Source organism: Emydura macquarii, unplaced genomic scaffold (genome assembly GCF_026122565.2).
Source record: "Emydura macquarii macquarii isolate MOO-44397 ecotype Brisbane River unplaced genomic scaffold, CSIRO-AGI_Emac_v2 contig_383, whole genome shotgun sequence".
In the NCBI taxonomy this organism is placed as follows: Eukaryota; Metazoa; Chordata; order Testudines; family Chelidae; genus Emydura; species Emydura macquarii.
The window spans coordinates 6,512,007-6,526,857 of NW_027130520.1; the positions used below are offsets into that span (position 1 = coordinate 6,512,007).

At 40.7% G+C, this 14,851-nt stretch overlaps 1 protein-coding gene across 1 annotated transcript in view; it reads right to left on the minus strand.

Annotated features, from left to right (window-relative positions):
- The window catches only part of RNF19A (ring finger protein 19A, RBR E3 ubiquitin protein ligase), a 95,902-nt gene that overhangs the window by 9,305 nt on the left and 71,746 nt on the right, over window positions 1-14,851 (minus strand). Inside the window, exons 5-8 of the mRNA XM_067537260.1 lie at window positions 12,820-12,964; window positions 11,908-12,070; window positions 4,690-4,804; window positions 2,811-2,972 (exon numbers count right to left, since the gene is read on the minus strand). Of these exons, the coding sequence (XP_067393361.1) occupies window positions 2,811-2,972; window positions 4,690-4,804; window positions 11,908-12,070; window positions 12,820-12,964 (585 nt within the window). The remainder of the gene's footprint in view (window positions 1-2,810; window positions 2,973-4,689; window positions 4,805-11,907; window positions 12,071-12,819; window positions 12,965-14,851) is intronic.

A 14,851-nucleotide genomic window follows, 5' to 3' on the forward strand; every position in this document is an offset into this window, starting at 1 on the left:
AACAGGGAAGATTTGGTAGGGGAAATAGAAGTGGGTGGCAACCTAGGCAGCAGTGACCATGAGATGGTCAAGTTCAGGATCCTGACAAAAGGAAGAAAGGAGAACAGCAGGATACGGACCATGGACTTCAGAAAAGCAGACTTTGACTCCCTCAGGGAGCTGATGGGCAGGATCCCATGGGAGGCTAATATGAGGGGGAAAGGAATCCAAGAGAGCTGGCTGTATTTTAAAGAAACCTTATTGAGGGCACAGGAAAAAAACATCCCGATGTGCAGAAAGAATAGCAAATATGGTAGGCATCCAGCTTGGCTTAACAAAGAAGTCTTTGGTGAACTTAAACACAAAAAAGCTTACAGGAAGTGGAAGCTTGGTCAGATGACTAGGGAGGAGTATAAAAATGCTGCTCGAACATGCAGGAATGAAATCAGGAAGGCCAAAGCATAATTGGAGTTGCAGCTAGAAAGGGACATGAAGGGGAACGAGAAGGGTTTCTACAGGTATGTTACCAAAAAGAGGAAGATTAGGGAAAGTGTGGGCCCCTTACAGAATGGGGGAGGCAACCTAGTGACAGAGGATGTGGTACTCAATGCCTTTTTTGCCTCTGTTTTCACAGACATGGTCAGCTCCCAGACTACTGCACTGGGCGGCACAGAATGGGAAGGAGGTGAACATCCCACAGTGCTAAAGGATCAGGTCCAAGACTATTTAGAAAGATTTGACATACACAAGTCCATGGGACCAGATGCAATGCACCCGAGGGTGCTGAGGGAGTTGGCTGATGTGATTTCAGAGCCATTGGTGATTATCTTTGAAAGCTCATGGCAACTGGGGGAGGTCCCTGATGACTGGGAAAAAAGCAAATATAGTGCCCATCTTCAAGAAAGGGAGGAAAGAGGATCCAGGGAACTACAGACCAGTCAGCCTCACCTCAATCCCTGGAAAAATCATGGAACAGGTCCTCAAGGAATCCATTTTAAGGCACTTGGAAGAGAGGAAGGTGATCAGGAACAGTCAACATGGATTCACCAAGGGAAAGTCATGCCTGACCAACCTGATTGTTTTCTATGAAGAGGTGACTGGCTCTATGGATGTGGGGAAAGAGGTGGACGTGATATACCTTGACTTTAGCAAACCTTTTGATACGGTCTCTCAGAGTATTCTTATCAGCAAGTCAAAGAAGTATGGATTGGATGAATGGACTATAAAATGGATAGAGAACTGGCTAGAGCATAGGGCTCAACGAGTAGTGATCAATGGCTCCGTGTCTAGCTGGCAGCCGGTCACAAGCGGAGTGCCCCAGGGGTCGGTGCTGGGGCCCGTTTTGTTCAACATCTTCATTAATGATCTGAAGGATGGGGTAGATTGCACCCTCAGCAAGTTTGCAGATGACACTAAGCTAGGGGGAGTGGTAGATACCCTGGAAGGTAGGGATAAGATACAGAAGGACCTAAGCAAACTGGAGGATTGGGCCAAAAGAAATCTGATGAGGTTCAACAAGGACAAGTGTAGAGTCCTGCACTTTGGATGGAAGAATCCCATACACAGCTACAGACTGGGGACCGATGAGCTAGGCAGCAGTTCTGCAGAAAAGGACCTGGGGGTTACAGTGGATAAGAAGCTGGAAATGAGTCAGCAGTGTGCCCTGGTTGCCAAGAAGGCTAATAGCATATTGGGCTGCATTAGTAGGAACATTGCCAGCAGATCGCGGGAAGTGATTATTTCCCTCTATTTGGCATTGGTGAGGCCGCATTTGGAGTATTGTGTCGTTTTGGGCCCCCCACTACAAAAAGGATGTGTACAAGTTGGAGAGAGTCCTGCGGAGGGCAACAAAAATGATTAGAGGGCTGAAGCACAAGACTTATGAGGAGAGGCTGAGGGAACTAGGCTTGTTTAGTCTGCAGAAGAGAAGAATGAGGGGGATTTGATAGCAGGCTTTAACTACCTGAAAGGGGGTTCCAGGGAGGATGGAGCTAGGCTGTTCTCAGTGGTGGCAGATGACAGAACAAGGAGCAACCGTCTCAAATTGCAGTGGGGGAGATCTAAGTTGGACATTAGGAAAAAGTTTTTCACTAGGAGGGTGGTGAAACACTGGAATGGGTTACCTAGAAAGGTGGTGCAATCTCCATCTTTAGAGGTTTTTAAGCTGCGGCTTGACAAAACCCTCTCTGGGCTTATTTAGCTGAGGTTAGTCCTGCTTTGAGCAGGGGGTTGGACTAGATGACCTCTGGGGTCCCTTCCAATGCTATGATTCTATGAAGACTCGCTCAATCGAACTAAGAAGTCAACTCTGTTAATCCACCCCGGCAAGAAGTGTAGTACTGCATCGACAGAAGGGCATTTCCCATCGGTGCAGCACAGTGGAGACACAGCGGTAAGCAGACCTTAGGAAGTTGACAGGAGATACGCAAACTTACTGTACATAGCTTGCGTATTCCCATTGACTGCCACCGAAATCCGTGGCCAGAGTAAACCAGGCCTTAGATACTACAGTGAGGAGGGTTGTTTAAGAACCTATATAGAACAGAAAACAAGTGTAGTGGGCTCAGTCCATGTCCCGGTAGGCAGGTGCCTGAATTACAAAGAACACCATGGCACGGAAACAAAATTACCCTCATCCCTGGAGATGGGTCTTTTAATAGGCAGTTTAGGCACATAGATAGATAAGGCAGAATGAGGTGTCTTGCAGTTTTGTTACCTGCACTGTAGTTCTTCTGCAAAGAAAGATCTCTGGTGTCTTAGGCTTTCAAACGTGGCAAGTGCTACAAAGCACTAAATTTACAGAAAAAAAATAAAATATTGAATTCTCTCACCTACTGCTGCATTTGTTCCACCAACATTTATATCATTTTCATCATCAAATTCTATCCTGACACCCTTTCCATTGCCTGCAGATACCCCACAACCTCCACTGCGACAGAGGGAGATGGGAACAACTCCATACACATAGGCCAACATAATAGGAACACCAATACCTACAAGAAAAAATATGAAGTTTTTCATTTAATATAATTATTTCCTTTAGCATCTCTTTTAAAAACATCCCAGGTTTTGTAACTACATTATTTAATAATGCACAGTTAAAATAAAGCTATAGAAGAGGAAGAAGAAATGAAGAAAGCATTTGGTTTTCAGGTAAGATCTGAGAACAGATGGCAAGTCGTTAAGGTGGAGTGAAACTGGAAAACTGTTCCAGACAGCAAAAGGTTCTCCTGCCAACAATGGGAGACCAAGAGGAGCATGGTGCTGGATGAGTAGGCATATGCACTATGTGCATTACAAATACATATTATACTTAAATGATTTCATAAGCTTTATTAAAGGAGTATTAAAAACTTTTCTTATGTGAGTGACTAGCAATAGCCAGAAACTATTTCAAATACCTTTAAAACCACAAATGCCTAGTACTGCCAATATAAGTAAGGGCTTGATCTTGCTCCCACTGAATCAGAAAAAGCTTTGCTACTGACTTCAATGGAGGTAAGATCAGCCCATAAGAAAGTGTCATTGTGGGGTTTTCACATTTATGTAACTCAGTGATTCCATATCCAATTATCTCAGTTTACATATCAAAAGAGAAAACTGAGGAACAAAGCCAGTAAAAAGTGTAGTAGAAGGGCAGGCTGGGCTGGGCTGGGCTAGGCCTGGCCCGCCACCCTCACGGCGAGCAGCATTCCACCAATTTGTTTTGTTTTGTTCCTTGAGTGGTTTTACTTTGGAGGGGGTAAGCTAGATGGAAAGAAAAACAAACGCAAGTGAGATGGACAGAGCAGGGGAGAAGACAGTGAGAGGACAGGTATGGAGTGAGGCTGGGATGAAGAGACTGTGGCAGGGATAGGGGGAGGATTGGAGCAGACAGCCGATCAGCAAAAGGAAGTCCAACCAAAACTGTAGACAGTTCTGTTCAGACAGAGGTCCCTGCTTTGGCTGCTTCTGCTCCTACTGGTAGGAGTTTCCAGCTGGCTCCTCTCTGTAGTTTCCGCTCCCTCAAGGAGGAATAGTTATGGGGTCGGGGGGAGATAAGGCTCCACCCAGCTCCTAGTATCCCCCGATTGTAGGGTGTCTTCCCTGCACAGTTCTGGATCAAGTGTGTGCTGGGGGGATAAGGAGAGGGTGGCCCCAGCTGCAACTCTATTTTTCTTCAACGCTACCCTCAGTGAAAAGGACGTGTGAGAAGGAAAGAACCCAGTTTGTCTCCCAAAGAACAAATTTGAGCTTGCAGCATCAGATATTAAGGATTTATTTTTTTTAAAAAAAATAATTAAATGCACGTAGAATTCCAAATATCCAGAATCACTGGCACACACATACAGACCTCATGGTGCCATTTTTAGAGTAACTTTTTAAAGCAGTTTTAAATGAGATTTTTTTTTTTTTTTTTCAGAAAAAAATTAGATTTGTGAAAATCTGAAAACAGCTTCACTTTGAAAAATTATAAGATTAAAGAAGCGTTTTACAGCTTTTCATTCAGATGCTGCATCTCTGAAGTCTTCGCACTTGTCTCTGTTCCAGTACAATTTACCGTGTAAGCTAGGGCAAATCACAACATTTTTTATCCCGCCATCTCCCCACCTGTAAAATGGAGCTAATACCTCCAAATTCGCTGAGGGCGATTTATTAATGAGTGTAAAGTCTTCTCAAACGCTTGGTTGTAAGGCACTACACTGCCATGCAGTGGTGGTATTTGCTTACCTACAGTTACTGCAGCTACAACTGGAGAAACAATTACAGACAAGGTTACACCACCTGCAATAGCCAAGTTTCGTTTGTGCTTTGAAATGTCTTTGCCTTCATATCGATTGTGAATCTTGAGGGAAGAAGAAAGGAAGAAGAGGGTTTTAGGATACATTGCACATCACTGATAAACTGCTGCAAAGATGAAAGGGGTGACGTAAATAGTTCTGGCTCTGTTCTGCAATAGAGCAGTCTGTTGTATGCTCTCAGCTAGAGACTATACACTATTAATTTAAATCTTTATTTATACACTCCTCCTCAAAAGTTAGCCTCTCGACGCAGGACATTAAATAATACATCTTTCTCAGTGATTTCACATTGTGTAAATTCATTTTTAAAAAGGAAGCATAAGTATTAGAAGTCCCCGTAATTCCTATGTGTGACAGTCCCCAGGGTACAATCTGGACTGATGAACAGCTGTGTCCCCTCTATTTTCCAACCTGGGGTGTGCTTTACTTCGCTGAGAGAGCAACCACTCCTGGTCTACCCATACACAGCCTCCAGCATGTAAATCACTTCCAGCTATATGCTGTAGGAGTGCTATAGCCAGCCACTCATGAATTACACTGCAGGGCAACACCAGCAAACTCCCAGTGCCACACTTTCCCCCAGAAATGTGCGTCTTACACTACCCAGCACCCTCCTGGACAATATAAGCTCATATAAAGTCCATCATTTCATTAATAGAAAATGATATGCACAAATCTTGTTATTCCAAATGAAGTTTTCCAAACACTTCAATCCAAACAAACTTGTTTTATCTAATTCAGTCTGTTAACTACAAAAAGATAGATTTTAAGTGATTACAAGCAATGAGGCATAAAATCAGAATTGGTTACAATGAAATAAAAGGTAAAACGCAACTAATATCTAACTTAACAAGCTAAGTGAATTCAAGCAAAAAGGTCTCTCTCACCACATGTTCTAGCAGTCTTACTGGCTGAATCTTTCAGCCAGGATCCCTCCCCAGTCCTATGATGCTTCTTTATCCTTCAAGTGTTCTCAATGCCGTGAGTAGAGATGAAAGGAGAGATGATTTGAGGCTTTTGTTCCTCATTCTTTATATTTTTCTTTTTCTTAGAAAATCATTTCCAGCTGAGGTTCAGGAGACAGTCTGTGGGACGGGAACTTCCAGCTGTTTTGGGGTGGGTTTTTTTTTTTTTTTTTTTTTTTGCCAAGATGTAAATTCCTCACTCACACCCTTTACTGCCAAAGAATGGTTGCTTAACCAGCTGATAGACCATTTGATTTTGTTGACACCTGGCTGAGGTGTCAGTATGCCTTTTGTTTTTGAGGAACTGGTTTGTGCCTGCTTTTCTAAACTTGGAATGTGTCTCAGTAATGTCATACAGTGGGATCTTATCTTTGCATACAGTGTTGCCACATATAGTTTACCAGGACCATAATGATCAGCAAACGATAAGCTTTCAAATGATACCTCACAAGGTATACTTTGTATAAAATTTATCACAGTCTTGTAAAATGGGTGCACATGAGGGTACAGACTATCACCTCCACCCCCCTTACAAAGCTGCAGAAGGATCAGCCAGTGGCTCACCCACAGGCAGTAGGTCAGGGCCCCCTTTCCTGCATAGGATATCTGCCACCATATTTTCTTTTTTCTTTTAGCTGCACAATATCCATATCAAACTCTTCAAGTATGAGGCTCAAGCGCAGAAGCTTGGAATTTGAACCTTTAGTTCTGTTTAGCCAGACCAATAGTGAATGATCTGTTAAGACTCTGAACTTTTTATTTAAAAAGGTAGGGCTTCAGTTGCTTAACTGCCCACACCATAGCATAGCATTCCTTTTCTATGAAAGAACAGTTGTCAATTTTTTGCTTAAGGCAGCAATTGGGTGCTTATTATTCTTCCATTTGCATTAGCACTGCACCCAGACCAATGTCTGATGCATCTCTACACAGTTCCAACATTTTGTCAAAATCAGGGTTATCTAGAACAGGCTTTTCAGACAGGATTTTCCTTTCTGTCATGCTTTTGTCCAAATGACTCTATTTGGCTGGGTCTTTTTACATAAATCTGTTATTGGAGATACAATGTCACTGAACCCACGCACAAGCCTTCTGTAATAGTTTACCAGACCCATGAAAGATGGAACTTTTTTTTTGTTTGGGGCACAGGCCAATTTACAATGGCTTCAATTTTCAAAGTATATGGGACTCTGGCTGCTTCAGTTTTACGCTGAGAGGCTTTTATGGTTAGCCCAGCTCCTTGAGTTTTGACAGCACAATTCTGAAGTGTTCTTTGTGATCATTCCAAGTGTTACTAAACACTGCAATGTCACCCAGACATGCTCTTGCAAAGTTCTGTAAATCATTTAACACTCACTTGACAGAGTTCTGTAAACCATTTAACACTCAGTTGACCAGCCTCTGAAAGGTGGCACCAGCCTTAATTAAACCAAAAGGTAACACTGTGAATTCAGACTCCTATATCAGTGACAAAAGCAAATTTTTTCTGTGCATCCTCATCCAAAGAGATTTGCCAGTAACCTCACGTTAAGTCAAAAGAACGGAGATAATTATCTTTGCTTAAAATGTCCAGCATATCATCAATTTTAGGCATGGGACATACATGTGATACAACAACAGCTTTGAGTTTTCTACAATCAACACAAAACTTTACAGTATTGTCTCTCTTAGGGACGAAGACCACAGGTGATGCCCAACAGCTGTCAGATTCTTTAATCGCTCCGAGATCCATGTTTTGTATTTCTGCATGAAATTTGTTTTTGTATCTTGCCAGTGGCCCTGTAGGGTCTGCTGGGAGGTGGCTATGGTCCTTTTGTAACAATCTTGTGTTAGCAAGTGTCTTTCCTGGCTTGTTAGAAAATACCTCTTTGTATTTCTGCAGCACTGACCACACCCATGCTCTTTCAACTGTTGTTAACTCACTGCAGACAGTGCTTTCCAGAATTGAGTTATTTTGGCATTCAGCCATCAAATCAATGAGGTAGTATGTGCCAGTTTCCCCTTCTACACAGCAGATCATTTTTACCATGGCTTCCCTGGTGTGATAGGCTTTATGTCTGTTTACATGTACTAGCTGTGGGACAGCATTATCATGAATGAGGCTTTTTAACATGATATGTATCTTCATTTACCACTTCTGTGACCTCAAAAGGTCCTTCCCAAAAATTTTGCATTTTGTACCTTTTCACAGGGTTTAACACCAAGTCTGCTATTACAAAAGAGCATTTACAAGTATTTTTATCATACCATGCTTCTCGTTTGAACTGACTGTCTTTGAGGTTAGCTTGAACAATACCCATCATATCTTAACTTTTTTCTGAACCTCTGTACGTATTCCGTCTCTGGCTTTTACTTCAGTATTCCCTTCCTAGGAGTCTCTGATGAGATCTAGGGGTCCCCTCACTTTCCTTCCATAAGAGATCAAATGGGGAGAACCCCATTGATTCTTGGGCACTTCTCTGTAATGTAAGCAAACAGCAAAAAAAGGGTAACAATTTGTCTCAATTTTGAACCCTTTTATTTGCATACATTCCCAGCATGGATTTTAGGGTCCCATTTAATCTTTCCACCAAACTATTGGTTTCTGGGTGATATGGGGCAGTTTTTAGTTGTTTCACCCCACAGAAGTTCCTTAGCTCTCTGGATAGATGTGACATGAAATTTGACCCAAGATCAAAAAAAATCTCCTTGGGAAAACCTTGCTAAAGTCAGTGAGAAGGGCTCTTGCTAGAGTTTTTGCTTCAGTGCTAGATAGAGCTACTGCTTCAGGATATCTACAGGCAAAATCCACCATCACCATGATATATTTATTCCCTGGGCAGGTAGGGTGTGGCATAGAGCCCACACTGTCCATTGCTACTCTTAAAAATGCCTCCTGAATTACAGGCAAGGGCCACAGAATTACACTGGTAGCACTTTTTGGTCCCTCCTCCTTCACAGGAGGTTTATGATTGAAATTCCCAGGAGAGTAATGATTTGTGCAGGGAAGAGGGATATAAAGGGAAGTGCTCAGGCTCCCAATCACCCTCCTTTTTCTCAGGGGTAAAACAGGATCTCTCCTTTACGCTGGGCTTGTGTCCCTACTTCTGTGGCTTGCGCTCAAGGGACATCAGGGCTTGTTCAAAAGTGTAGCCATCTTTGCTACAGATTTATCCCACAGACAATTTTTTACATCAGTGCATATACTCAAGAAATGTTCTTGAGCAATGAAATCAAACAATTGGTCATAATTTTCAATCTTTCCTTTTTACCTATTTTCTTATTAGATCACACATCTTACAACATATTCACTATGACTCATGCCAGCACTCTTAAGATTTCTAAATTTCACCTTATACACTTCAGGAGTGAATTGAAATCTTTGGTAAAACAGTTTCCTTAAATTTAGAATATAATCACAGCTTCTTGAATTGGCAATTCATTAAATACATTCAAAGCTTTACCAGACAGTTTTGCAACCAGTGTCGGGACCACCTTCTCTTTGGGAATCTTATGAACTTCACAAAGCTTTTCAAAATGCAGAAGTAGCCCTTAATGCAGTTTGACTTTTTGTGTGCAAGACACAGCTGGTCCCAGCTGTGGATTCCTTGAGTTAAGGAAGATGGTGGTAACACTGGGATCTTCCCATGCTATTCTGTCAGTTCCAGATTGTATTTCCTCTCCTTCTCCTTAGTGTCTTGTTATCTCAGCTCCATGGCTCACTTATAGGCTTCAGCTTTCTGTTCCTTCGGTTCTATGGCTCTTCTACGGGTGGCTTCTTCAGCTTTCCATGCAGCAGCTGCATCTTTCAGTCTCATTTGTGCTCTCCACATTTTGCCATTCTCTCTCTTTTTCTGCTGCCTGCTTGCTGGCCAGCTTTAACTTTGCAATTGTTTCACTTTTGCTCACTTTTATGCTTTACTGTTTCTATTTCCCTTACCCAAAATAAGCAAACAGAAACCAAACTGTAATCCTTCTTAGATTGTTTCCAGCCACCACACTTGAGACTCGCTTAAAATTACTACACCAGTGCTTAAAGTGTGATCTTCACCCAAAATAACAAGCTGTGCATATACCGTTTCTTGCTGCACCACTGAGACTTTCCCCAGGGTACAATCTGGACTGAGGGACAGCTGTGTTCCCTCAATTCTCCAACCTGGAGTGCCTTTTACACTGCTTCGCTGTGAGAGCAACCACTCCTGGGTCTACCCATACACAGCCTCCAGCATGTACATCACTTCCAGCTATATGCTGTAGGAGTGCTATAGCCAGCCACTCATGAATTACACTGCAGGGCAACACCAGCAAACTCCCAGTGCCACACTTTCCCCCAGAAATGTGCACCCAGCACCCTCCTGGACAATACAAGCTCATACAAAGTCCATCATTTCATTAATAGAAAATAATATGTACAAATCTTGTTATTCCAAATGAAGCTTTCCAAACACTTCAATCCAAACAAACTTGTTTTATCTAATTCAGTCTATTAACTACAAAAAGATAGATTTTAATTGATTACAAGCAATGAGGCATAAAATCAGAATTGGTTACAATGAAATAAAAGGTAAAACGCAACTAATATTTAACTTAACAAGCTAAGTGAATTCAAGCAAAAGGTCTCTCTCACCACATGTTCTAAGCAATCTTAATGACTGAATCTTTCAGCCAGGATCCCTCCCTAGTCCCATGATGCTTCTTTGTCCTTCAACTGTTGATGCCATGAGTAGAGAAAAGATGAGAGATGATTTGGAGCCTAATTTCCTCATTCTTTATACTTTTCTTTTTCTGAGAAAATCATCTCCAGCTGAGATTCAGGAGACAAAGTCTGTGGGACGGGAACTTCCAGCTGTTTTTGGTTGCCAAGATATAAATTCCTCACTTACACTCTTTTTCCTTCGAAAGAATGGCTGCTTAACCAGCTGATAGACCGTATGATTTTGTTGACACCTGGCTGAGGTGTCAGTATGCCTTTTGTCTTTGAGGAACCGGTTTATGCCTGCTTTTCTAAACTTGGAATATGTCTCAGTAATGTCATACAGTGGGATCTTAACTTTACACACTGTTACCATACATATTTTACCAGGACAATAATGATTAGCAAATGATAAGCTTTCAAATGATACCTCACAAGGCATACTTTGTATAAAATTTATCATAGTCTTGTAAAAAGGGTATAGACCGTCACATCATATATGCACCGTTTACAAATATTATTTATGTAGCGGTTATCAACTTAGAGAGAGAAATCATTAATGTCTCTTACTTTCAATCACCATTTTAAATATTAACCAATGACAAAATCTTGTTAAGTTAATGACTTAGTTTTTATAAAGTGGGACATGAAAAGGGGTTTCAAGGTGATAAAGTAGCATAAAATAACCTTAGGATTTAATAAGTCACAGATAGCATAACTCAAGTGAGAGATCTGGCACCTTCACATTTCCAAAACCAGCATTTCAAAGGTCTCTGGATAATTCACTTTTTGAGCCTGAATTACAAACTAGGAAAAGATCAAATTATTCTTGTGTAATTATTTATTTGCTTTGCACCAGTAGTCTTGGCTGTAACTCTTATTGCTGAAGGAAAGATATTACATTAACGAATAAGTAGTTGGTAATTCCTTGTCTATTCCTATATCAACAAGAACATTGAGTTTAGCTGTGGATAATAGCACTTGATCAGTAAATGTATATACCCTAGTGACTCACGTGAATTTAGAAGCCACAAAGTACGGACACAAATGTGTGGGAACACACATACATATACAGAAGCATTTTCAACTAAAATGTCAATGGCTTTTTTCTTGCTCAGGAGCCTGAGGGAAAAGACAGGAATTTTTTTTTAACCACCTTTTCCTCTGTATTGCCCAACTCAGAGCAGGATTAGAGAGATTGGAAACTCAGGACTTTTTAAAATCAGGCCACCTATTTAGGTGCTTAAGGAAGGGTTCATGAGCCTAATTATAGGAATCCATTTTTAATATTTTGGCTTCTATGTGTGGAAACAGAAGAGTCATATTTTGAAAAACGGGGCCCATCATGAATGAGGCTGCTAACCATTTTTCAAAAATTTTTAATGTAAAGTTACGCATGAACATATTTGAGAAGGAATGGTGACCAGAGCCAACTGAAACTACAACAATGCACACTTTCAAGAGTGTCACATTTTAAAACCAGAAGAAAGGTAAGATGCATAGTGCACTCTACCTTACGCCCCACGTAGACAGGGATTCCAATAATCATAGCAGGAATAGCAATGCCAGCTATTAAAGCAATTCCTACTGGAGCTCCAACAAGCGTTCCCAGTTGCCACAGTATTTTCTTCTTACGGCTCCATGGTTTCTTTCCCCAAAATGTACAACCTGATGGGCTAATAAAAAGAAATCGTAAATAAGCACATACAACTGCTTTGAAATAAACCACTGATAAGTTACAGTAAGACATTTCAATATCTAGTAAAATTCATAGATGGGGACTGAGTGTTTACAAACTATTTCTTAGACCTTTCAGATGCTCCAAAGTCCTTTGCAAGGCATTATGAATGTCTTGTACTACTCAGTGCTAACACAAGTTTATCACTTCCATATGGAAATTATAACTTCCAATTATATCAAGTTAACACTCAAAATAACTGGTCAGCACTAAAACAGCAGTAAAAGTAGTTACTGTGAACATTCAAAGCATTTCATTTAGTCACACTAAGTATCCATCCATCTTTCTGAGCTTGAAATAAAACGAGAGAGAACATTTGATTTTTATTTTCTGAAATAAGATGAACAAAGTGACTATTTTAAGTACCTAAATAAAAAAAAATTATTCTGTTTCTCATACATAAACACTAGAGGCTTAATTCTCTACTCTGCTGAGACACAAGATGGCCTTTGGCTGACCGGACAACCTGGCCCTAGATATTTTAGCACAGAATAATTATTTATCCAAGCAGAATAGTCTGCATTAGTATGACACTCCAATCACTACTGAAGTTACAAGAAGTCAAAACAAGGGATAGTAAAGTAATGTAAAACCAGGAAACAGGATGTATGTAACATGCTGAATGCTAAACTGAACAACTTTTAGTCTCATATAATCTATAGCTATAACTATTTTTCTTAAACATACCTTAAATAATGCAAATCTGAGATCTCTTTCATGCAGAGCCAACAGAATTCACAACCACACACAGCACAAGTCATGTGGTTGCAGCTTCCATCGTTCATTTTTATTATGTAAGCAGCACAACGCGGGCATGGCTTTATGTCATCAGCTGTTTAAAAAGAAACATTACGATCATACTATTTCTATGAGAAAGTAAAATTTATCTAAATACAGACAAGAGATACTTAGGAGATTTGACCGGTCAATAGCAGTTCTGATGCGGACATATCTAAATATTTGTTATAAACATGTTTTACTAAATCCTTAATTGCAGGTGGCTTTTGGTCACAACCATTTGGCTTTGTACAGCTCAAACCATAAATAAATAGAACTAATCACTGTGACAAATTAAAATACAGAATAATAGATCATATTTAAATAGATCAATAGCTTAACACACACATACCCACATACACCCCTTAAAGATTTTCCAAGTCAATAAAATATCTGTTAGATATTAAACAGGCACATTAATAAACACGATTGATGACAGGCAATCTCTACATATAATCCTCTTCACATATCATACTTCTGTAATCTTCACTCCTGAGTCCCCACCCTTATTTCTTCTTCATATTTAATATGCATTTCACCTTCAATGTTCCATATCTTTTGTTCTCTTTTCACCCCTCTGCTCCACTCCATGGCCTCCTTTAATGCTCTTGCTCCCCAAACCAGATAAATTTAAATTTATATTTGTTACAAAAACAGACAAATCAGGATCTATCTAGTGCTCCTAACCGAGCTTAATACTGAAAATATTGCTAAAGGTTTCTTTCCATCACTGACAAGTGAGGGACCATAGAGTAAAAATGAAAGTTTCCCAAAGAGTAACTTTAATGGTAGCAAAAGACAAGACATAGCATGCTGACAAGACTCTTTCTGTTGTAACCTGCACCATTTCCCAGACTGCTACTCTGATTCAGAATTACAGGACAAGCAATTCACTCACCATGCAGTGTAAATCACCCCATGTAGCAACATTAGTTATGTAAAGCATGCCCTGCTGGTTAGCTGGTCAGAAATAATTTGCTGGCCCTGCTGCAGAGGCGGCTCAGTTGAGTAGGCTTTTGATGAAGAAAACGGGGCAGTGGAAAATTCCTGCAAATTCCCTCTGATGGGGATATGCCTAGCATAGGAGAGTCTGCAGCAGGTGTAGAGTCAGCAGAGCCAGCTCTTACACCATCTTCCCCACAGACTCTGTTACACAGGAAGAGGGAGTGATGAGGGTATGGTGCATGCTACCTATTCCCAAGGGGCATGTAGCTTTTAGGAGACCAGATCCAGACTTCCCCCAAGCAAGAACTGTCCCTAGGTGAGGGCAGAGATCAGGGAGACATAACTGGACACAGAATACAGTAGAGAATCTTTCCCCCGATATATCTAATTAGCCCAGTCAGAGAGAAAAGTCAGAGAGGGATAAGCCAACAAGAGAGTTTAATTTGATGTAGCTTGTCAGACAAAACAGGCAACCAAGTCATTGCTCCACTGATTAGTCAAGAATTCCTCTTTACTCAGTAACAGTTGCAAAAGAGTTAATTTTCAGATGTCTAGGTTCTTTGATTTCTGGCTGCCCGACCGCAGAAGCACTTTATTGACGAGCAGAAACTACCTCAATATATTTTTCATGTGGAGTATGTATACATAGCCTAACAGGTGTGGGTCTTGGTAGCAGACCTGTCAAACTCTAGTTTTGTTTTGTTTTTAAATCAATAACCGTCCTGCTTGTTGATGTCTATTTATACCACTATTAGTTATTAGAAACCTTGTCAAAACCCCACCCACAGAATGTTGTGTTTCAGCTGCAGAAGTTATATAATTGGGAAGAGTGGCTCCAATCAGCCAGCAGTACTTCAAGAATGCTTGGCTGCAAGTTCACTGAGTTTACACTTTTAAACGATAAAATAATTCATGATTTCAAAATGGCTTATAACAACTGAAGCCATCAGCTCTACACCCTCATGATTTTACCATTACTGAAAACCAAAAATTTCCC